This window comes from Nyctereutes procyonoides, unplaced genomic scaffold, assembly GCF_905146905.1.
Source record: "Nyctereutes procyonoides isolate TBG_1078 unplaced genomic scaffold, NYPRO_anot_genome, whole genome shotgun sequence".
NCBI classification, from domain to species: Eukaryota; Metazoa; Chordata; class Mammalia; order Carnivora; family Canidae; genus Nyctereutes; species Nyctereutes procyonoides.
This window is the reverse complement of record NW_026575044.1, coordinates 14,592,729-14,608,718: the sequence shown is the minus strand read 5'-3', so window position 1 is coordinate 14,608,718 and position 15,990 is coordinate 14,592,729. Positions and strand designations below refer to the sequence as shown.

The 15,990-nt window shown below is 56.1% G+C and overlaps 1 protein-coding gene across 1 annotated transcript; it reads right to left on the bottom strand.

Annotated features, from left to right (window-relative positions):
• Window positions 1–716: 716 nt before the first annotated feature.
• On the bottom strand, window positions 717–15,208 carry UBQLN4 (ubiquilin 4). Its single transcript, XM_055323894.1, is given in 12 exon segments — window positions 717–2,417; window positions 3,789–3,975; window positions 4,180–4,295; window positions 4,400–4,483; window positions 4,925–5,064; window positions 6,089–6,314; window positions 10,107–10,265; window positions 12,060–12,313; window positions 12,316–12,321; window positions 12,899–13,116; window positions 13,487–13,638; window positions 15,051–15,208. Coding segments are annotated over 12 exon segments (1,803 nt in total). The 5' UTR covers window positions 15,159–15,208; the 3' UTR covers window positions 717–2,264.
• Between the last annotated feature and the right edge of the window lie 782 nt (window positions 15,209–15,990).

Sequence of the window (15,990 nt, the reverse complement as noted above, 5' to 3'; positions counted from 1 at the left end):
CCAGCTTTTAAAACTTCGAACGATGTGACACCTGGGTGGCTCAGTCGTTGAGCATCTGCCTTTGGCTTGAATCGTGATCCTGGGGTCCTAGGATCGAGTCCTGCATCAGGCTTCCCACGGGAAGCCTGTTTCTCCCTCTGCTTACATCTCTGTGTCTCACTCTTTCATGAAAAAATAAAATTTTAAAAAACAAAAAATTTTCAGTGAAAGTGTTGGTGTGGAAGATCCAATCCACATTATCTGAAGCCAGGGCCTCCCACTCATGGTTCCCTTGTGTTGCACAGAGGCCTAGTCTATACCCTCATGCATAAGACAACCTCATCAACAGGCGATCTTCAGTTCACATGAGCAGTGGGATGAGCTGGCCCGGCTTGGCCTTAGAGCTCAAGACCAAGAGCTCCTCCACTTGACTTGTAGAAGGTCTGGATGCAAGGGTTTCCTCTGTTTTGATCTTTCTAGCTGAGGTGAAGGGAAAATAGTCTTGCCATAGCGTCAGAGGACGACCTTTCTGCACTTCCCAGCTCAGTCCTGAGTGGGGGACAGGGAAGGTGGAAAGCAGCCCTGCCTGGTTGTGAGCCCCGACGAAGGCTGGGCCAGCTCTCCCTTCATCATCAATGCCCCCTGAGCTGAACAGATCCTGCTGTATAAAAACCCCCTAAAATCAGGCTGTCTTCAGCCAGCCTCCTTTCCCTCCAAAAACAAACCCCAAGACATCCTGACAACAAAGACCACGTCATTTATTTACAAAGGCCAGTGTGGAAGGGTGGGGGGAGGAAAGCCACACGGACATCCTCTCTGGATTGCTTGGGACCCTTTCCCACCTGGAGAAGACTCTGCTTCTCTTTCTTCCAGACTCTCAGCTGTGGGTCCTCCAAGCAGCTGGGCTAAATAGCAGAGAGAAGAGACGGTAGGAGCCTTCCTAGCGCTCCAACAGAGCAACATCCAATTCCAGAGCAAAGGCATGATTGCAGCCCTCCCCTTCTCTTCCTCAAATAGAACTTTCTGGCCTGGAAACAAACAGTGAAGACTCCAGAGGCCAGGGCTGCAGAGGGCAGGACTCTTCTACTGTTCCCCAACAGCGAGGAGGAGAGGGGTGGTAGGGGTGCTGCCACAGCCCCGACAGCTTTGGAAGGGGTAGCTATGCTGCCCTTGGGGTACCCAGCACCCAGGGGCCCAAGGGACCTAGCTCGCTGGACTGTATGTACTCCTACCCTAGACTGGCCCTTCTGCCTACTTCTCTGTGGTGGGAGAGAGCTCGGGACCAGTCATCAACAAAGAATCTACCCTCTTGTGCAGCTGAGGTGCATGTGTGTGCCCACTGGCACACCCCCCTGCTGCTGACACAGACCCCAACTCCTTCATGTCTTCTGAGGGGCGCTCAAAGCCCTGGTACCTGGGGACATAGGCAGGTCCTGGAATGGGGCTGGCAGGAGCCCCGGGGGGCCCTTTCCTCCACCTCAGATTCTGTTAGCATCTGTAGGCCTTCTCTACCAGGCTGGAGCCTGGGCCCCCTGCTTACAACAGCTACTAGGGCCTCCATTCCCTAAGTGTCAATTCTAACTTCAGAGCCATTCCCTTCCTCTAGCAAATCCCAGTTCTCCTCCTTTGCACAGATCTCCATGGGGCTGGTCCAGGGCTTGCTAGCTCCTTGCACGGAGGGCTGTCTCCCCCTCTAGACAGGCAGAACAGGCATCGCCCTCTCCTGGGACATCCTGACAAAGCCTAGATGAAGGGATCAGGGCAGGGCGGGGGGTGAGTGGTGAGGAGGAAAAGATAGCCTGTTCACCTGCCCCTCCTTCCGCATGTGTGACCCTGGCACGGGTTGGGCTGCAGGTGGGAGGAGGGGCAGAGAGAAGGAAGAATCACCACAAGTAACCATACAACAAGCAAATCCCTAGTGGGACACGGGAAAGACCCCGTCCCAGCAGAGTGGACAGCAGTCCCTCCAAAGCCTACACTGCCGCTGGGACACTGGCGGGCTGTGCAAGGTGGTGGTGGGGTCAGGAGCTGGAGCCGACTAGCGAACTGTGAAGACGGCTTACACAGCCCCACCAGAGCAGGGCCGGAGAGCACTCCATACATATGTGCAGGTTAACACCAAAATTCTCATAGCTCCGGGGCCAGGCCTGCGCCCCTAAAGCCACCCTGCTGTCTGGAGAGGACAGGAGAGAAGATGGGGACGGCAGGCACAGAGGGCAGGGGCTGACAGAGGAGCCACAAACTGGTGCCCAGGGGAGGGAGAGGCGGGAGGCGCGGCCAAGGGGTTAGGAGAGCTGCGAGCCCAGGAGTCTCTCGATGGCGGCATTGACGTCCCCTCCCGTGGCAATCAGGGCCTGCAGGTTGGCCTCACGGTTCATGAAGCCCATGGAGTTGAGCTGTTCCAGCTGCTGCTGGAACCTCACTTCTGGCATCTGCACCTGCAGGGACAGGCCTTGTGAAGTGCGCGTGCGAGGGACTGGCCCTGGGCCCCCAAATTTCGGGATTACATAGGAGGAAGATGAGCAGTAGGTCTTCTGGAACATCCACAGGGTCAACCAGTGGGCAGGGAGGGGTGAGCTACAAACAGTGCTGAGGAACCTGCACCTTGGTCTCTACATGGCTGTGGGGAAGACAGAGGGGGTGTATCTCCGAACATCTCAAAGGAACAGACAGGCCCAGATCAGCTCTCTGTCCATCCTCTGGGATGTTAAGGGCACTCTGGAAGCCAAATGCTCAGGGTTGGGACGATGCAAGCACTGCACAGTCTCCACCCCACCCACCCTCCACCCTTCCGTGCTCACACACAGAGCACAGGAGGGGCACAGGAAGGGCTGGGGAAAGAACTTGTTAGGTTTGGTTAGCCAATCAAAAGATAGGGTCATTCATAGAAGAGAAAGCTTTTCATTTCTGACGCTCCCGTACACATCTCCTGGAAGTGCTTCCCTGAGGGATGTTGGGCAGCACTGGCCGCAATCACAACTGGCCGACTGGAGCTGGGAGGGGCCTGGCAATCCCAAGCCACCAGGCCTCGGACACAATGAACATGCCATCCCGAGAAGGAAAGGACGTGCCCCTGACATTCTCCAGGGTTCTGTGCTGCCTCCTGTCACAGGCCACAGAACCTACGCTGGCCTGACCCTGGCGACTCTCAGGCCAGTCCTCTGTGGGGTCCTGCAAACGGAGCCCTCTACAGGGCTGTGCACACTTACACTTCCCAGATGACTTACAGAGGTCAGAGAAAGGTTAAGGGTCTCAGCTGAGGTCAACCCTCTTCCTCATCCAACCCCCTGGCTTTGAATTTGTGACTCAGGGCTCGAGTGACCTCATCCCCTAGAGCCCTCCTCTCCAGCCTCAGAGGTGGAGGCTGCTTCAGTTACCAAGAAAACCTCCGATAGAAGTACCAGTGGTTGGAGCAGACACTCAGGAGCCAGCATGCCTTGGTTTGCATCTTGGCTCCAGTACTGACTTATTGGTTATGTGACTCTGAGCAAGCCACTTCACCTCTCTGGGCCTCAGTTTCCCCTTTTTATAACAGAGAGAGCAGCTTCCTTACAAGGCTGTTGTGAGCAGAGCAGCCATGCTCATCCATAGAAGGCACTTAGAACAGTACCCAGCATGCAGGAAGGACTGTCACTATTCTCACTTCTATTTCACGGCTGTGGAAACAGATCTGGGAAAGGCGGCAACCTGCACAAGGCCAGTGAGGGGCCGATGGGGACCTAAAGGTGGGGCTGGCTGACCCCGGGCCTGTTCAGCTGTCTTTATTCTGCTGCTCTGCCCCCCAGTGTCAACCCCTCTGCCCCACATACCTGTGAGCTCCCACCCCCGGCCAACAGCTGGACCATCTGCTGCATGAGGTGCTGCTGAGCACTGGAAGCTCCCGCTGGAGAAGACGTGGCAGGGGGTACTGGTGAGGAGGTGGGGGCCTCGGGTATGGAGCTGGTGTTGCTGCCTGCCAGGGGTGCTGGGGTCCGGGACATCCCAAAGGAGCCAAGGCTGTGGGGAAGAGAGACCAAGAGGTGGGAGGCAGCCTCTGACAGAAGGATGGGCACACGAGATCTAAAAGGAAGAGTGGAGGGAACTGGAGAGCACAGCCTGGGAGACGCACCCTGGGAGACACATGGTGGCTGCAGGGAGCAGGGGGATGAGTAGGAGGGGGAAGGAGCCCAGACCTTGCTGCCCACCCACCCCCACCCTCACCTGGGTACCAGCCCAGGGGCCTCGGTCTGTAGGGTCTGCAGGCCCTGCTGGATCTGGAGCAGTGCCTGCATGGCACGGGGGTTGGTGAGGACGGAGAGGGACTCTGGGTTCTGCATCTGGTGGGAAACAGGCACAGGAAGATGATGGGAGGCGGCAGGAGGCTGCCCAAACCTGAGGCCAGAGCTCTGTCCCCACTGCCCGCTTCAGGTGCCTCACTCACCTGCTGCAGGAAGACAGGGAGCTGAAGGCGGAGCTGCTCCTGCAGCTGGGGGTTCCCCGCAAAGAGCGGCACATTCACCATCATCTGCAGCGGGGGAAGGCAGCAGGGGAGGCCTGGGACCGCCCACCCCCGCGGCACCCCCACCACAGTTGGATCTCAGAGCACCCCGAAGGCCTACGTGGGGCAGTGAGAGGACACGGAGCCACACCCTGGGCTGCGAGTGGAGATATGCAGCCCCATGTCTGGCATTGACAACAACATCCATAAGGACAGCTCTCACTATGTGCCGCACCAGGATATGAGCTGCCCCATGATCCGGGCACCTTATTCCTATTAAGTCCCTGACCCTGCATAACTCTCTAAAGGAGGACCCACTGCCACACCACTCACAGGCGGACAAATGGGCTGAGCCTATGCAGCCAGGGGGCAGCGGGCCTGAGACACACACCCAGCAGTCCGGCTGGGGCCCAATATGACCCGCTGAGTCACTGCCCCCCACAAGCTCCCCTTGTGGCAGCTCCATACCTGAGCAGCAAAGTCGGGGTTCTGAGCAAGCGTCTGCATCATGCTGCGCATGTAGGGAGCTGAGATCACGTTCTGCATCAGTTGGGGGTTTTCAGAGATCTGCTGGAGGAGGGCCTGCATCTCTGGGCTGTTGAACACCCCTGGAACGAGGAGGAAGTCAACGGAACGGAGAAAAGGGGTCCAGATGGAAACCAGATGCCTCCCTCCGCTCTCCCTCCTTGCAATGCTGGGTGCTTCCAAAACTCAGAAGGGCAGCAGGAGCACGGGCTCCCAAGTACAGGGGCAAGGGTCCCTGTGGCTTTGGGCCAGCCCCTTCCCAGCTGCTCTGCTAAGGACAAGCTAGTGGGAAAGTGGGTCTCATTCAAGCCCCCCGGGCTATTCCTGCTGAAGGTCAGGGTTGCAAAGTGTCTGACAGAGGTCACCTAGACTCATGGGTTGCAGACTCATCTTAGTGGCAGAGGCCCCTTCCTCCAACCAGATCCCACTCAAACATCAAATATGCCAACAGTTTGGTTAAAGCCTGGCAGGATGCCTGAAGCCCCCCCACTCGGTCCTTCCTCCTCCTGAGGATGGTCCAGACACCCCAGGACTCAGGAGTATAATTTTAAAGCCACGGATCAGGTTCAAATCCCTTATTTTACAAATAAGGGAATTGAAGCACACAGACTTTCTGATCACAGTGTCCCCGCGGGGGTACACACAAATCAAAGACATCCCCAGGGTCACATGTACGATCGCAATCCAGATAAATGGGGCTTCCCCAAGGGTTATGCAGTGTGTAACCCCCACTTCTATCCAGAAAAGCTCTGCACATCCCTCTCCCCCGGGCCTCCTACCTGCCTGCCCCAGGCGTGCCCCAATTCCTCTCCCACATGCTCCTCCCCAGGCCAATCCATTTACACTGGACAGTTCCAGCAGGGCTGTGAGAGCTCTGGAAGCAGGGCCTGCTTTATTGGTGAGCCATCACTCAGGCTGCTTCCACGACAGGAGGACACAGCCCAATAGAACCCTTTCGTCCTCTGAGGGGCGGAGCTACTCCCCCAGGTGGCTTCAATCCGGTCTCACCTGTCTTCAGTATTCTGGAGCAGCGTGAGCCCCAATCAGTCCTGGGGCAGAGGGACTCCCCTGGTGACCCCACTAAGCTCCTTCCACCCTAGGACATACCTGACCCCAGGCTAGCCGCATTGATCCCAAAGGGGTTCGAGACTGTCGGGTGCACCTGGCTGGTCCCCGATCCTCCGGTGCCCTCCCCCCCGGACCCGGGGGCCTGGGAGGTGGGGGGCGAGGGGCTCCAGGGGTTAGGGAGGGGCTCTCGGTTTTCAGTCCGCAGAGGCTGGGAGGACGAGCTGTCGGAGTTCCCGGCCAGGGAAGAGAAGGGATTGTTGCCAAACTGGGAGGAGGGAAAGGTTCTGGGTTAAGGGCTGAAACACACCAGGGGCAAGGGCTAGGCCCTCCGTGTCCTCTCACCTAACGGCTTCCCCTCCCCGGGCAAGGGAGAGGGCTCTGAGACCCGGGAGGCCCTGTGCTCCAGTCCCAGCCGCACAATGGGCAGCTACCCCCTCGTCCTGCAGGGTGGGACCTGGCCAGTGCTGGTCACTGGGTCACCGTCTCCCTGGTGGCTCTAAATACTGGTCTCTAGTGTCCTCTGTGCCTGATGGTACTCTACACATGCCCTCCCTGCCATGTAACGACACAGCTGTCTTCCTTAGCTCCTCAGGGACAGAGACAATGTCATCTATGCTCCCCGCCTGATCCTTCTCCTGACACGAGTAGGTGCTCAATAAGTAACTGTCGGCTTGATGGGAGCTGTGACCTGCCCTGACACTTCCCCTTTTTGAGCCCTCTTGGTCCCACGGACTCTCCAGACCGTCCCCTCCAGGTCCCCTAAGTGGTATTCTGTGTACCCAGGCACACACAGAGGAGCCCATCTCTGGCTGAGCATGCCTCACACATGTCTCCTCCTCCCCAGCCTCCTTCCTTCCCTTCAACAGGCCCCCGCTTGTCACCCAGAATCACTTCCGGGTCTGCACCCCGTTGTGTGGTGTGCTGCCCAAGGCAACCCTGAAATATCCTCTCTCCGGATCCTTGAGCACCCAGGAAAGAGCTCTGTCCAGGGGTGTGTCTGCTGAGAGAGTCTACACCCTACTTCCCTGCTCAGGCTCCCTTTCCTGAGGTCCCGGATGGTCCTCACTTGAGCAGCTTCACCCCCTCCTCACCAGGGGGTTTCCTGCTCATCAAAGTGAGTCATGGGGCCCAGAGCTCACCCAGGGCCCTCCAGCTCTGAGATGCACTTCCTCCACCTGACCAGATGCCTGCTGAGAAGAGGCCAGCAGGCCAGGGTTCCTGTACCACAGCCCCAGGCTGTCCCGGTTTCAGATATCCTGTCCTGATGACTCACCCTGCTCCCACCACCACTGGGTTATGCGTCCTGGACCGAACCTCTTTCTGACCTCCCTCGAGCAATAACAGCTGCCACTTATTGAGCACCTACTATGCACCTGGCACATTTATGCTAATGTTTACAATAGCCCTCCAATATACCAGTTCTCAAAGTGTGGTCCTGGGACCCCTGCGAAGCTTAATGCTGTTTTTATAGTTCTGAGGTGCTATTTCCTTTTTTTCACTTTTGTTGTCTCCATGAGTGGTCAGTGGCCTCTTCTAGAGGCTATATGACACATGACATTGCAATGGACCAAATGCAAAAGTCAAGCTGGGAGTCCAGCTGTCCTGAAGTAAGCCAGACATTAAAGAAGTCTGCAAATTTTTTTTTTTAAGTCTGCAAAATTTAAAACAATGCCACTCTCCGCTAAAGTTTTGTTTAGGAAATTAAAGTTATTTTTGAAAAGAATATGCTGTTTACATTAACATATAGTGGATTTGCACTTATTTTAAAACAAATAAATAAACACTCTTTAGGTTTATCAGTTTTAACTTCTGATGCAGTGAATATTGATAGCTCTAACCCAGAAAAACAAAAGCTTTTTGGGGCCCTCAATAATTCCGAAGTGTATAAGGCAGTCCAGAGGCCAAAACAATTGAGAACCACTGCTTTAATACATCGCCTCCAGTTTGGAAATGTGAACACTAAGACTCAGAAAGGTGAAGCACCCCACTTTCGCCTGCACACTAAACGTGGTTGAGAAAGTATTTGAACCTCAGTTTGCTGATGCCAAACCTCTGTTCTTCCAGCTATTATAGTGGGTCTTGCAACTGAGCCTGCATCAGAATTAGCCAGAGTGCTTGTTATATAATCCATCCTCAGCTCAATTTCTTTTTAACCAGATGCATGCATTACTTTGATATACATTTTATTTTTTTTAAGATTTTATTTATTTATTCATGAGAGACACACACAGAGAGGCAGAGACACAGGCAGAGGGAGAAGCAGGCTCCATGCAGGGAAGCCCGATGTGGGACTCAATCCTGGGTCTCCAGGATCATGCCCTAGGCTGTAGGCAGCGCTAAACCGCTGAGCCACCGGGGCTGCCCTGATATACATTTTAAACTAAACATTTAAACATAATTTAAAATAAAATATTTTTTCTTTATATACCTTATTAAAATAAAGTCTTTTAAAAACTCATAGCTGTGATGCCTGGGTGGCTCAGCGGTTGGGTGCCTGCCTTCAGCTCAGGTCATGATCCCAGGATCCAGGATCGAGTCCCGCATCAGGCTCCCTGCGAGGAGCCTGCTTCTCTCTCTGCCTGTGTCTCTGCCTCTCTCTCTCAGTCTGTGTCTCTCATGAATAAATAAATAAATCTTTAAAAAAAAAAAAAAAACCTCATAGTTGATCCCTACAAACACTCTCTAAAATTTGAAAGAGCAATGCCAAGAACCACCAAAAAGACAGTGGAGAATAAGGTGGGGGGTTTACTCTGCCAGATGCCCAGACTGAATTAAGACAACATGACACCATTATAGGGACGGACAGACCAGTGGAACTGCATAGAGTCAGCAAGACACACACTTCTTTGTGGAGATCTGGTGTAGGCCAGAGGCAGCATGAGCAACAAAATCTGTTAGGATAGCATGGGCCACTCAGGATATGGGGCTTTTTCTCTTCAACAAGGAAAAAGTAATGTGAAATCCCATCCTCCCACCTGGGCACTGGTTTGGGGGAGGTGTTCAGTTTGTGAAAATCCATCAAGCTATCCACTTATGATGTGTGCACCTTTCTGAAGCTATATTATTCTCTGATAAAAGATTTTTAAAATGTTTTTTTTAATATTTAAAATGTTTTTAAAAAGCAAGTTAAAAATTATACGAACAGCAGGATAACACTTCTGAGGCTTAAAGTATGCAAATCAATGCTGTGGATTATTTATGGATACAAACACAGGCCATAAAAGAATCAAAATGGTAAACACCAATGTCATGGTAGTGGTTCGCACTGGAGAGGGAAAGAGTAGAATGGGGCAGGGATACCTGATGGCTGCAATTCTATCTGTAAGGTCATATTTGCATATATTAAAATACTAACATTAGCTACCTCTGGGGTGGAAAAGTGGTGGCCGGGAGTTGGAAATAGAAGGAGTCCTTTTGTTTACTTTGTGTAACTTTGGAACTGTGAAGCGTGTAAATGTATAATGTATTTACTGTAAATTAAACTTAAAAAAAAAAGGAGCAAAAAAGGCACTGAAACTATATCTGGCTACATAGATACAAAAGAATGCTATATTTTTGTCTATACTTTTTATATACTCGAAAGAATTCATAAGGCACTTTCAAAAGTGCATATTACCAAGCCTGATTCCAGAGACTGAGTCAATCAGTAGCTCAAAGGTGGGGACCAGGAATCTCATTATCAGTAAGTTCCCTGGGTGATGCTGATGCAGGTGATCCATGGACCACACTTGAGACATGCTGTGCTGAGGTTGGCTGTCACACCCCAGGTCTGCCCCACAACCTCTGAGCCCCTGGTGCAAGAAGCTGTCAGATCTGTGGACGCTACGCCTCCCCCACTTCCCTTGGGAATTCTGCTCTACTTTCTGCCCTACCGCCTCAGCCCCGTGCCAAGCTGGACCATCCCTGCCCATGCCAGGAGAGCTGTTCTCCAGCCCAGGTCTGCTCTCGGAGGGCTGGATATAGGAGGAGGAACAGGCAGCACCCCAGGCTTGCCTGGGTCTGGGGCAGGAAATCCTGAGCCCAAACAGCCCTCCCACAGCCTAGCCCCTGGCCCCACCTGTTCCCGGGCAGCACTGAACATCGGCTCTTGGATGTCTGTATACATGCGACGGAGGGCATTATACCCTCCAGGGATGCTCTCCAGATTGCTCAGGGCCCGGTCCTGGTTCCGCATCATTTCTTGCATCATGGCTGGATTTCGAGCAAGCTCCATTGTCTGGTGGAGAAGGGCGAGAAAGGAAGAACCAGAGGAGTACCAAGCTTGGGCGAGGGTGGGCCCAGCAGAGGGGGGTCTGCATCAGGACCAGGGTCCAGTGCCCAGGAACTGCCCCACAGTGGGGAGTCAACTAAGGTGGACTTCCTCCCTCTGCTGTCACCTTGGCTCCAGCCCTGCCTCCCTGTGGGGGTTCTACGCAGCTTTCTGCACCATGGTACAATGATCCCAGATAGGCAGAGGGCAGAAGCTCCGCTTCCTTGGGGGTCAGGAGGCCACACAAGTGTCAGGGAGCAAAAGGAAGCTGAGTAAGAAAGGACGTGAGAAAAAGAAGGAGGCAGCAGATGCTCAATCAGCATCTATTAAGCACCTACTACATACACATACTGGGCAAAACAATTTACACGACTGAAATCATAGGATCCCCACAATACTGTCCCAAGGAGGCATTTCTTTCCCTATTCTGCAGATGAGAAAATAGGCTGAGACTCACTGGGGACACATAGCTGGTTAGTGGTGGAGCTGGGTTTCTAGGCCAGGTTGGTCTGTCTGCCCCAGACTGTACTGTGGCTCCTGGCAAGTGACCACAAGTCAGGGAGGGAAAGCATTCACGCCAGGACAACGCTACTGACACCCTCTAATCCTGGCCCTAGGCCTCTGGCCCGGCCAGACCTTGAGAAACCAGAGGATGGGGGCTTTCTCTTTGGAATCCACAGCTTGCTGTCAGTGAGGGCTGGCCTATGCAAGCTCCAGGAGACAAGTGGAGATAGGAGGTAAAGCTCCTTGTCCGCACCCAACTTGGGATGCCTTCTGTGTCCTCATTCCCAAGTCTGCTCCACACTTGCTCCTCTGTTTTTTTTTTTTTAAAGGTATTTATTTATTTGTTTATTTATTTATGATAGTCAGAGAGAGAGAGAGAGAGAGAGAGAGAGAGAGAGAGAGAGAGAGGCAGAGACACAGGCAGAGGGAGAAGCAGGCTCCATGCACCGGGAGCCCGACGTGGGACTCGATCCTGGGTCTCCAGGATCGCGCCCTGGGCCAAAGGCAGGCGCTAAACCGCTGCGCCACCCAGGGATCTCAACACACTTGCTCCTCTGAAACGCCCTTACGACTCAGACAGTACACTGATTCCTTGCCCCATAATTCCTTCCTTCACTAAGTGTCTGCTGAGTGACTTCTACACTCCAGGCAGTGCAGAAAACACTCGCAAACCCTCGCTCTAAAGGAGCTTATTTTCTGGCAGACCCAGCGCTGATGCCCACAGCAATGCTGACATCATCTATCCTTGTCCCGTGCCGGCCTGGCCATAAGATGCAGCTCCCAAAGACCAACACAAACTTATATCTGCGGGATCTCCCTCGGCCACCGGCCCTGCCTGGGCCCCCACTCCCTGAACACCGTAATGCCTTTGCACCTGTGGTCCCACAGCCCTGAACACTCTCCTCTTTTTCCTCATCTGGGTCTCAGCTTGGGTGACACTTCCTCCAGAGGCTGCTCCGGGTCCCGGGGTAGGGCTGGGAGGCCTTTCCTGTGCTCCCAGGGTGGTCCCACGACCATCTCTATAATAGCACCAGCTGCACTGCATAATAATTGTGCGCTTACTTGTCCCGCTTCCTTCTGAGACCAGAAGTTCCTGGAAAGCTAGGCTACTACCCGTTCAGTGTTCAAAATGTAGCTACTGATGAGTAAGTAAACCAACAAGCCAAGGCAGGACAAGGCGAGAGAAGTCAGTATGGCTGGTATGCTCCACATCTTGTGTGTCCTGTCCACCTGCACCCCACCTTCTCTCATACCTACCTGCCTCATGAGCTCTGGGTTGTTGAGCATGTGGCTGATCTCAGGATTCCGGTCCATCAACTGCTGCATCTGGGGGTTGGCCATGATCATATGGCGCATCAGGTCAGGGTTGGACATCATGTCCTGGACCAGGGGGTTCTCCATGATCTGGGACAGCATCTCAGGATTGGACATCAGCTGTCTCTGCATCTGCTGCTGCAGCTCCATGAAGTTGGCGGAGCCTAGGCCCAGGCTGCCCAGGCCCAAGATGCCCCAAAGCCAGCTGCAGGGAGGGGCCAGGGTCACAGTGTGCCACAAGACCCTGCCCCCGCCAGGCCACAGCCACTGGTCAGGTCTCCGGATGGGCCTTGTCTGCTTCTCATATCTCCCTTTCCAATCCTTCCCCTGGCCCCAGCCCTGCCCCACTGCTAGCAGAGATGGGAGCCTCAGCAACCAAGACCTCTCTGGCAGCAGACGCTGAGAGCCAAGCCCAGCACTGTGCACAGAGAGGGCGACCGACCGTGGTGGCCTGCTGAATGAGCAATAAATATTCCCCAACTGGTCACTGCTGGATCCCCCTGGTCCCTGCACGCCCATATCCTCACCCCGAGTTCCCCACATCCGCAATCCCATTTCCTCCCTCCCCCTTTACACTCATCCATGCTCTTTTCCTCTGGGAGGGCCTCATAGACCAGTTTTTCCCTCCTCTGCTTTGCTCAAGTACCAGTGTCTGGAACTCCATGTCCAGGGGTCCCCTATCCCCATCAGACTAGGAGCAGGGACCGTGTTTCTGTCTCCTCTTGGCTCTCCCCTAAGCCCAAGCCCCACACAGGACTGTGATCTCCTCCCTAAGGGCTTACAGAGTATGGATGCAGTAGCACTGGGGGGTCCCTCCCCAGCCCCAGGGGAGGGACCCCCCCCACTGCTTCTCCGGCTTCCACTGCCAGCATCTGAAGTGGCGCTGCCAGAGGTGGAGGGCTGTGCAGGGGTAGCAGGTGAAGCAGGAGTGGTGGAGGGTGCTGAGGCAGGGTCTGGAGTGGAGGGGGAAGAAGCAGTAGCAGCAGCTGGATCTTGAGCCCTGAGAGACAGAGAGATAAAGTCCAAGCTGAAGTGAACAGGAAGGAGAGAATAAGGATCTCCTTTTGGTGCAGCTATTGCCCTAACGCCACCACCTTCTCAGCAACCCTGGGCCAGGTGGGGGTGGGGTGGGGGGGTGGGGGGGCTCCCCTAGTCACAGGGGTGCCGCTGGGGGCAGTATCATCTGCCGGTCAGGGCATTCTGGGAGAGCTACATCAGGTTCCTTTCCCCTGTAGGGGAGCCGTCCAAGGGCCACCTTCCTGGGCACTGGCATGGCCCTCCAGGTAGGTGAGCGACAGGTAAGAATGTGAGTACCAGAGGAGGAAAACAGGCCCAGTGAGAAGTTGGATCTACTCCTCTCCTGGACTTACTTCTGAGGGGTCTTGATGACCAGATGGACAGTGAGCCCATCCTTGATCCCATGCTGGTTCAGTGTGTCCCCGTCCTTGAGGATCTTGCCTGCGAAGATCAGGACCAGCTGATCCTGCTGAGCCTTAAACCTCCTGGAGATTTCCTCTTTGAACTGTGGTCAAGAGGCAGAGGTCACTGCAGAGGTTCCCTGGGCCCCACCCACCAGGGACCCTGCCTCTAGTTTGGGAAGTCCCTTCTGCAGTATAGACTCCATCCATCCAGCTGCAGTGAGCTGTGCCTTCATTAACCAGAGACGGACTAGTGACAGGCTCCCCTGGGCTCAACCCCAGGGTCTCCCACCCTAGAAGGCCCAGCCTTCCCTGTGACTCTCCCCTCAGTCCCTCCCCGCTGCTCCCTGTGGTGACAGCACTGCCCTGGTGGCTCTCTTGGTCCCAACTCCTTCAGCAACCTTGGACTCAGGCCCTGACCCCTGCAGCCTTCCATTCTAGCCACCAGGTCTCTCTGCCCAGGCCCAGTCTTCTCGTAACAAGGACAACACACGGACCCCACAATCATTGCTAAGAGCAGCGACCATTCAGAAGTGAAGGGTCGCAGACCGATAAGATACACATGGGTCGTTATCTCCACTTTCAGGCGGAGAAAATTGAGGCTCAGAGAAGTTATGTAACTCACTCTGGGCAGACTGGAATTCGGGTCCTGACACCAAAGCCCTGGCTCCTGACCCAACACTCGGCCTCTCCACTCGGTTAAAGCTGATTTCAAACTGAGCTCTGCAGGGCAGAGGATGCACACTCTGGAAGGTGGTCATTTCACATTCCAGGGGGGCAGTGATGGCACTAAAGTTTGGCTTGCGGAGAGGCAGGCCCCCAAATCTACTAGCTCTCCCTCAAACCAAGCCCAAACACGTCAAACAGGCCACTCTCTGTCAAGAGAGTGCACTTGCTAAGCCAAGGCAACGTCCAGTCCCTGCCTTCCAACCAGATGGCCTCTCTAAAGCCCCGCCTATGTGAAATTCTGGAGCAGCCACCGGGGGTGGCGAACACAAGGAGGTGTTCCCTCATTCACTCGGTCAACACACTTTTATTGAGCACCTACTGCACACAGCAAGTTCCGGAGGGGCGAGGGGCAACTGTAAGGGCCTTGATTTGAAAAGGTAGGACGGATCAGGGCGGAGGGAAACGCTCCCCCAGCACCCCGCGCCCCAGTCCCGGGCGCCCCTGGGCGCCCCCGCCTCCCGCGGCCCCTCGAACCCCGGCCAGCCCCCGGACGCACGCGGCCCGCATCCCCAGTGTTTCTCCCCTCCCGGCTGCAAGGGGCCCCCTCCCCGCTCTCCGCCACGCCCCCAGCCCAGGCCACAAGGCCAGCCCCGGCCTGGCATCCGCCGCACGCGCCGCGGTGGCCAGCGCCCCCCGCAGGGGGCCCCCCAGCCCCGCTCCTGCACCCCCGCCCCTCCGAGAGCCTGCGGGGCCCCCGCCCCCTCCGCCGCCGGCCGCCCCCCCCCCCGCCTCGGGGCCAACCCCTCTCCGCAGATCCCTCCTCCGCCACCCTCGCGGCTCGTACTACCTCCTTGACGGAGGCCCGATCGCAGATCACTATTTCCTCCTTGTCCTTGGGGGTCTTGACGGTGACCCGAATGGGGGGCCTGGCCTCGTCCCCGCTCGGCTCCGCCATGCCGCCGCCGCCACCCGGCCACCCGCCAGCCCGCCCCGGCCCCTCCTCCCCGCTCGGCCGCCCGCCCGGCCGGCTCTGCTCCGGCCTCCGCCCCTCCGCCCTCCCCTGCCCTGCCCTCCCCTCCCCTCCTCTCCCTTCCCCTCCCCTCCCCTCCCCTTCCCGCGGCCGCGCCGCCCTCCGGACCAGTTGCGCTCACAGCGCCCCGGGCGGCCTGGTGGGGGCACTGCAGCCGGGACCTCTCGGGGGCGGGGCCTCTCTGGGTCTCTGGCCTCCCGCGAGGGCGCTCCACCGTCCCGGCCCGCCACCTACGCGGGGACTCAGGCTCCGGGACCTGACGCAGTCCCCGTGGCTGCCCCGTTCTCGGGGCTCCCGGGCCGGAGTCCTCCATGCCTGGACGTCCCCCCAGAGTCTCACCTCTGGGACTGACCGTGCCCCCAGGGGTCGTGGCCTGCACCGGGTTGGCTAAGGACGGTTCCCAAGGGAGCCGGCGTGGGCTGGGTTCGGCCGGCGTGGACTTTCTGAGCCCCGATCCCGACCCCCAGGGTTGTGCACGGCGTAGGAAACTGCCCTGAAGAGTAATCGAACGTGTGCCTGACCAATACTGGGATTTCTTTTTCAGTTAGTGGTCAGGGATTGTAAAGCGGGCATGCTGACTCTTCTTTCCCCGGGATGGGGGTAGGGGGTGTTAAACGTCCTTCCAGTCCTGCCAGGTCCTTTCGCTCCCGCTCTTCCCGCCCCCCCCACCACCACCGCGTGGTTCCCCCGGAAAGGCGAACTGCACTTCCCAGGGTGCTCCGCGAGGCCGCATGAAACTACAAGTCCCGGCGCCCCC